The sequence below is a fragment of the Helianthus annuus genome, chromosome 8, assembly GCF_002127325.2.
Source record: "Helianthus annuus cultivar XRQ/B chromosome 8, HanXRQr2.0-SUNRISE, whole genome shotgun sequence".
Classification (NCBI taxonomy): Eukaryota; Viridiplantae; Streptophyta; class Magnoliopsida; order Asterales; family Asteraceae; genus Helianthus; species Helianthus annuus.
In genome coordinates, this window is record NC_035440.2 from 3,036,592 (window position 1) to 3,045,000 (window position 8,409).

The 8,409-nt window shown below is 38.2% G+C and overlaps 1 protein-coding gene across 1 annotated transcript; it reads right to left on the bottom strand.

Moving 5' to 3' along the window:
• Positions 1-763: 763 nt before the first annotated feature.
• On the bottom strand, positions 764-5,346 carry LOC118481325 (uncharacterized mitochondrial protein AtMg00810-like). Its single transcript, XM_035976773.1, has 5 exons — positions 5,214-5,346; positions 3,856-4,091; positions 3,694-3,760; positions 3,395-3,588; positions 764-877 (listed from the first exon to the last, which is right to left on the bottom strand). The coding sequence occupies exons 1-5, from the start codon at positions 5,344-5,346 to the stop codon at positions 764-766; spliced, it is 744 nt and encodes a 247-aa protein (XP_035832666.1).
• Between the last annotated feature and the right edge of the window lie 3,063 nt (positions 5,347-8,409).

Below are 8,409 nucleotides of genomic sequence, written 5' to 3' on the forward strand. Positions count from 1 at the left end.
ACCAAAACTCGGACTGAAAAGCGGTGAACATCTGTTGATGTTAAAAACTGTAGCTAAAACTCGGAAATTTGACTAAAACTCAACATCAGACTTGTTAACACTAAACCCGGACTTAAAACTCGGCAACAATGAAACAAATCAGAACTGAAAAAAACTATAAAAACGCAGAAGTGAAGGACTGTAAAACTCGGAATCAGTTGGCAAAAACTCGGAACATCAAAACTGTAAAAACTCGGAATATCAAAAACTGTAAATCTAAACACACACAGTTGGCAAAAACTCGGAACAATTTAACACAAAGTCCAATCCTCGGAGGAATGCTGAAAACTCGGAACAGTGGTGAAAATTTTGTAACTTTTGAACAGTCAAACTTTTGACCAATTGAAACTCGGAAACTATTGAACTGTTTAACTTTTGAACAGTTTTAACACCGAACTGTTGAAAGCTTGGAATTGAAAACTCGGAACATCACACACACAGTTCAAAACTCGGACTGTTGAAAATTCGGAACTGAAGACTATTGTTGCTGTAACTAAAACTCCGAATTGAAAATTTTTTACCAAAACTCGGACGGAAATTTTTTACCAAAACTCGGACGGAAACTTTTTAACAAAACTCGGAAGTGAAACTTTTGAACAAAACTCAGAAGTGAAATTATGGACAGTTTCAACAACAAACTCGGAACAAAGGACCTTTAACAAAACTCGGACCCTCTAGTAAAAACTTGGAACTGTGAGAGACTCAAAAACTCGGAGTCGAGATCTTATAGAAAACTCGGAACTTTGAGACACTCAAAAACTCGGAGTTGAGAATTGGTAAAAACTCGAAACTTTGAGACTTGAACACTCGCAGTTTCAAACAACGCAAACAACAAGAACTAACAACATTTATGAAGATCAAACAGTTATAATTCAAATTCCTTTCATCTTCTTCCTTAAACCCAAGAATCCCCGCCCAGAACATCACAAAATTTCACTAAAACATCACACAAACAAACAACAATTTTACCTAACCAAACATATTCGAGAACACATTCACATAAGATTTCAACCAATCAAGACTCAAAAACAACGCTATTATTCAATTTTCTTCAAAATTCAAAACCCCAAACCTCAAGAACACCAAGTTCTTGAAGCCAAACACAAAACCCCCAAAAATTTTTCACAAAACCCTAACTTCAAGATGTTCAAAAGCATCAAATATCATCATAAATCAGTAAGAAAGAAAGATTCAAGCAAGAAGTTAACAAGAAGCATGAACACTAAGTTCAAATCCAAGCCCTAGAAATCAAGAATCTTTACCTAAATTGAGACAATGTAGAAGTCATCATTGTTGAAACACATACCTTGAAGAAGACTTGATGTTTTAATCACAAAACAAGGATTTTGTAAGAAGAAAAGAGTAAAAGAAGAGGTGTAACTAGAGAGCCTGTTCTTGATTTTTGTTGAATGAGGGAAGAAAAGGTTTGAGGGATTGTTTAGAATTGGTTGGGTATTAAAGATCGGATGGGTATTAAAAATCGGTTGGGTATTAAAAATCGGACCACGGTTGGGTTTGATTTAAAAGTCGGACTAAGAGGGGTTTGATTGAAAGTCGGACTAAGGTGGGTTGATTAAAAGTCGGACCAGATAATAAAAATAATAAAAAAAACATCGGACCAAGATTCGTTTAATTTCGGACTGAACCCTTAAACTTGTTCCAACTTAACAACTTGACATAAATGAAAGTTTGTGAAGCTTTCAAAGAACAAATCTTTCACTTTAGAAACATGAACATCTCGAGACGGAAAAATATTACCGCTTGGAACAAATTTTATCGAACCCATTAAACTGACGAAGTTTCCCACACACACTTAGATGTATCTTACACGACCGATTTTCCATAAGAAAGACTTATTTTATCTTACTGAAATTTTAATATCTTATTAAATAATTTTCACAACCCTCAGAGTACTCATAAGAAAGATAACTCGCACATAGAAGCAAGAAAGCAAAATCTTTTTGTTGTTTTCAATTTTTGACTGAAATGGAGGTTAAACCTAAGAATGTATTTACGTTAATTATCTTTTTGTGAAGTCGGAGCAAAGGAATCATATCGGTTTTTCTGTCAGTATCCAACACAAGAACCATAGCATTTATACTTAATCTTTTAGAATGATATTGACAGTTCAAGACGTTCATCGGTATTATGGTCCACTTAAGTTTTAGCACGCTTTCGAACACTGTTTTCGAGATATGTGATTAAGTGTATTAATAGCTGACACTGACAGTAACTATGTTTACCCACCCCAGAATATACTCCCGTATCAAGGTATGCACGAGAGATCATCTTACTGGTGAGTATACCCTTTATCATCTGTTTTCACGTATAAACTGATGTGAGATACTCACTTATTTTGTCTAGAAAGCAAGCCCTTTGTGATAGAATCACTTATTGATGAGGAACTTGATTTTCAGATGCATGAGGGCACAGGAGCAAGTCCGTGAACAGGTTAGTACCATCGTACAGACAAAGAGACGAACTTGACTCCCGCTTAATTTTGTGGGACATGTGATTGTTTATCACTTATTGAGGTCGAGTGCATCATGTATTAAGGATATTTACACGTATGTATGGTATCATGGAAGATCTAGACTTGCGTAATTTTCGGTGAAAGAAGCAACCATGATATCCAGATGATAAACAGCATAAAGACCACGTATCTCAGAACCTCGGCAATCTATCAAACGAAATTACGGTACCAAGACCATATATCCGAGAGATGTACCACACAAGTTACGCAGTTCATTATGTTTATATACCAAAAACAGGTTCTTATTGGCGCGTAAAACCTACCGAAGCAACGTCTAATGAAGCTGTCACAGTTAAACGGTTAATTTTATATATGACCACAGTCCTGCACCAGATATGACTAACCGATGTACTATCATTTCCCTTATATCTCAACACGACTTCATTTTAAATTTTTCATATGTTTTTTATTTTTCTGAAATTTATCCTACAACTAAGTAAAATATATTTGGAGTTTTTCAATTTTTCGAAAGCGGTAAGAACTGTACAGAAAATATAAAATAAAGTTTCTATGCGAGTTTAGAAAAGCATTTTACTCTGGGTTGATCATGCCAATCATTCGGACCAGATTTTCAAATCTAGCCCGATCGAATGTCTTTGTAAACAGGTCGGCAAGATTATCCAAGGTGTCTACCCTAACCACTTCTATTAAACCCTTCTCAGCACAGTCGCGAATAAAATGATGCCTAACATCTATGTGCTTAGTGCGTGAGTGATTGACTGGATTGTTAGTTATGGAAATGGCAGAGTTGTTATCGACAAGAATAGGAGTTCGAGTAAAATTCAAACTGTAGTCCCTCATTTGCTGCTGAATCCACAAGACCTGAGCACAACAGCTTAATGCAGCAATGTACTCGACCTCGCACGTGGATAGAGAAACGGCAACTTGATTTTTGCATTGCCAAGAGACCAGACGATTCCCAAGAAGTTGTGCGCCGCCAGAGGTTGACTTTCTATTCATCGGGCACCCTCCGAAGTCTGCGTCAGCATACGCCATCAAATCCAGACCACCTTCAGCTGGATACCACACAAACAAACAGAAAACATAATATCTGGTCGTGAAGCAGTAAGATACATTAGTGAACCTATCATTGCTCGATATCTGAAGATATCTGAAGATACGCCTTTCAGATATCTGAAGATACGCCTGACTACTTTCAAGTGAGACTCCTTCGGAGTTGATTGAAACCTAGCACACAAACAAACAGAAAACATAATATCTGGTCGTGAAGCAGTAAGATACATTAGTGAACCTATCATTGCTCGATATAGAGTAGGGTCCACTTCAGGATCTTTCTCCTTATCGGGTGAAAGCTTATGATTTTTCGGGAGAGGCGTGTCATAGGATAAGCTATCTTCCAATCCAAATCTTTTGAGAATCTCGTGGACATACTTCGTCTGATGCACGTACATCCCGGTTTTTTCTTGACTCGCTTGAAGACCTAGAAAGAACGATAACTCGCCCATCACGCTCATTTCAAATTTTGACTTCATCACCGCTTCGAACTCACGACACAATTCTTCATTTGAAGAACCAAAAATTATGTCATCAACGTAAATTTGCACGATCAGAAAATCTCCCCCTTTCTTCAAAATGAACAGTGTGGAGTCAATCGCACCATGCGAGAACCCATGCTCTAATAGATGCTTTGACAAAGTCTCATACCATGCCCGAGGAGCCTGATGGAGACCATAGAGAGCCTTGTCCAACAAATAGACTTTGTTTTCTGACCCTGGAGCTTCGAAACCCGGTGGTTGAGATACATACACAGTTTCATGCAATTTCCCGTAAAGGAACGCGCTTTTCACATCCAACTGATAGACTTTGAAACGCATGTGTGCAGCAAAGGCTAGAAACAAACGAATAGCTTCCAGTCTTACCACCAGTGCATAAACTTCTGTATAATCAATCCCTTCCTCTTGATTGAAGCCTTGAACAACCAACCGTGCTTTGTTTCTGACGACGACACCCTTATCGTCTTTCTTGCACTTGAAAACCCATTTCGTGTTGATTGCATGTTGGCCCTTTGGAAGATCGACCAAATTCCACACCTTTTACTTGTCGAACTGAGCTAACTCTTCTTGCATCGCCTCACACCAAGAATTATCCTTCAGAGCCATTTGATAGTTCTTCGGCTCTATTTGAGAGATAAAACATTCATGTAGGCTATTGTAGATTTCTTCTTTCTTGATAGCAGAGAACAGATACTGCATCTCTGAATTATTCCTTCGCGTTTGCACTCCCGCATTTAGATTCCCAATAATATTATCAACAGGATGATGAATATTTGTTCTTGGAACTGGAATTGCCGGAGCTTGAAGATTGTTTCCCAAATTCGATCGAATCTCCCCCTCTACATTTGCAGTACTACTAGAAGCTTGATTGTTTCCAGAAGACGCATTAACATTTGGATATGCTGAAAAGTCAACGTACATATCACCACTTGTAGTTTGAGCAACAACTTCATTTACACTCGAAGAATCAGCGACTGGAACATTTGAAGACACATTAGTAGGAATACTTGCTCTCCAGCTCGCACCCACTTCATCTTTGTTCACAAGATGTGTGTATACAACCTCCGAATCTTCTTCTGAAACATCAGGAAGATCAAATGAATCAAATAATTTATCATAATCATAACCGCTTTTGGGACCGAATTCGGATGGTGGATGATCAAAACTCAAAGGAGTTATATCAAACATGATCTCCATTGTTTGTTTGGAGTTCCATTGGCATATCCCAAAAAAGAACCCAACTTCACGAACTTCCCCCATTTTAGGAGTATCTTTGGTGCGTTTAATAACACACTTAATCCCAAAAGGTTGAAAACTAGATAAGTTCGGTTTCCTGTTTTCAAGCAATTCATAACACGTTTTATCTTCCTTTTTGACCGTAAGCACATGATTTAACACATAACATGCAGTGTTTACCGCCTCGGCCCAGAAGAAAATTGGCAATTTAGAATCAGAAAGCATAGTGCGGGCCGCCTCAATCAGGGTACGATTCTTCCATTCTGCAACTCCGTTCTGTTGAGGAACATATGGAGCGCTGAACTGATGAACTATACCCATTTCCCGACATAACTCATCCATATAATGATTTTTAAACTCAGTGTCGTTGTCACTACGGATTTTCTTAATAGGAAGTGAATAATTTTTCTCAAGTTGTTTGAACAAGTCTCTTAGAATACCAGCAGTTTGGTCCTTTGTTTTTACTAAAAATACCCATGAATATCGTGAGAAATCGTCAGTGACAACTAGGCAATAAGACATCCCACCAATGCTAGCAACACGGATTGGGCCGAAAAGATACATGTGAAGCAATTCAAGTGGTTTTTGGATTGAGTTAACTGTTTTCGGTTCGTGAGGCTTTCGTTTGATTTTTCCTTTTTCACATGATTCACATTTGTTGTGCATATTGAAACTACGTAAAGGAACCCCCAACACTAAGTTGTTTTTCACTAATTGGTTCATTTTTCGCAGATGCACGTGGCCCATTCTCCTATGCCAAAGATACGATTGATCTTCAGTCGCCTTCGAAAGTAGACATGTCACTGGAGCAGACGAGTTAACCAACGGGCGCATGTCCATGACATATGTGTTATTCACCCTTGGAGCCCTCATAACGATCCAATCTTCAGGAACAACAAATCCCGGACGCAAAACGAAGCAAGCTTTATCAGTGAACAACATCGTGTACTTGTTATCACAGATTTGAGAAACCGACATCAAGTTATGCTTCAATTCTTCAACGTAGTTCACTTTATGCAACATAATTTTTCCATCTGACACTGAACCTTCACCGGTGATGTATCCACCCTTCTCACCGGCAAAGTTCACATAGCCACCACGAATTTGTTTAAATTTGTTCAATAACTCTTTATTTCTTGTCATGTGTCTGGAACAGCCACTATCGATATACCAAATATAGATAGCCCTCTTCAGCTGCTCCTACACTCCCCAACATGAAAATTTAGTTAGAGTGTGGGACCCAAGCAATGATGGTCTTGGGTCGTCCCGATTCATCAACATAAGAAAACTCTTTGAAATAACCATCACTGCCTTTGTGTCCTCCATTTCCATTTCGGAAATTGTTGGAATGACTCCCCGCAAATTGTGGATTATACGGAGTTGACGATCTGTTGGTATAACCAGAGTTTCCATAACCTCGGCTTCCATCGTTTTGGTAACTGTAATTTTGATTCCTGGGTGGCTCAAAATTCCTACCAAATCTAGGAACACATCGTGTCTTGAGAATGATCGTAGATGATAATCCGAATGCGGTCTTTGATTTGGAAATCGGGGGGGGGGGGGTGACGCATTTCGATCATTAACGAATCTGTTCTGTGCATGAGGTCTAACATAGTTGTTGTTCGAACCTCCAGAACGTTGGTCATTCTCAAGTGCTTGGAAAGTAACATTGTTTTGTCGTCTGTGAGGGGTTATCTCACGAGTATCATGTCTTTGAGATGAACTTTTCAATCCTACCCCACGGTTAATAACAACCTGTTTCTCCCCATGATCCTGATTTTGTTGTGATTTTACATTTGTTTTGACAACTGGTTTTACTTCTTGTTTAATCACTTTGTTTTTCTCAACCTTCTGATTTTTACCGTTTTTCTTTTCAACATTAACTGCTTCATTTCGTTGTTTTTCAACAAAAGGTTTCTTTTGATCAGGATCAACAAGAGATTTACCCGTGTCCTGGACAATCTGCTGCTAAGTGTCCTTTCCCACGACACTTATAACATTTGCGAACTTTTGCAGCATTCTTTGGACGTTCCTCATGACTGGTCGAAGATGATGAGGCGTTAGAGGGATTTTTCAAAATTTGGTTGACAAACTGAGAGTTTGAACCTGTTTTGATTTTCTCTTCTTCTTTGATAAAATCTTCCCCTTTAACAAAGTCAGTTTTAGGGATATTTTTTAAATGCTTTTTGGTTTTCCCACGTGACTTTGGTTTTGACTTCACATTTTGAACTTGATTAAAAATTTCCAAAATTTTATTACTTATCAAATTCTCAATGTTATCAAAATTTAGCTCGTTTTTCTTTGTAACTTCACTCACCTTCGACTGTTCTGAGTCAGAAGCCTCATCCGGCTCAGATTCTGACTCACTTTGCGGTTCAACCATCAGAGGGGTCTTTGGCACAAAATTTGCCAATTCAGGATCAATGCTTGGCATCGATGTATAATTATGGTTTACAGGTGGAGGCATTTTCTTATAACCGATGCCGAACATTTCTTCCTCAGATTCTTTGAGACGTTGGCTGTTAATACAGAAATTCATCACTTCAGGTGAATCCCCGAACATTTCAATTTTTCGTTGCAAATCTAAAATCAGATTATCTTTTTCCAAAATGATTTTGTTCTTTTCCAAAACACAATTTTGGTTCATTTCAAGTTCAGACCTTAATTCCTGATTTTTAACAGTTCCCTGAGCCACAAGTCTCTCAAATTCAGAGATATCATTTTTCAGCGCTTTTATCTTAATTCGGTGTTCTTTATCCGAATTAGACAAAACAGCAATGAGTTCTCTGGATTTTTCTAAATCTGCAATTAAGTTTGTGTTATGAAGTGCATATCTATCAATCTTGGTGACAAACTCAACACATCTAGCACATCGCTTATTTACATAAGATGATTTTACCTCAATGCCAGCCATGAATGCACACGCTTCGTTTTCTCCGGAGTTTTCTTCCAACCTTTTAGCTTCTGCATCCGCAAATTGCTGCATTTCAGCTGTGGAGAAGTTGAACTCAAAGCATTCTCCTTTTTCTTCATCTTCTGTTTTGTTAGACTTCTCAACAGATTCTTCATTCGGGTTATCTTCATTCT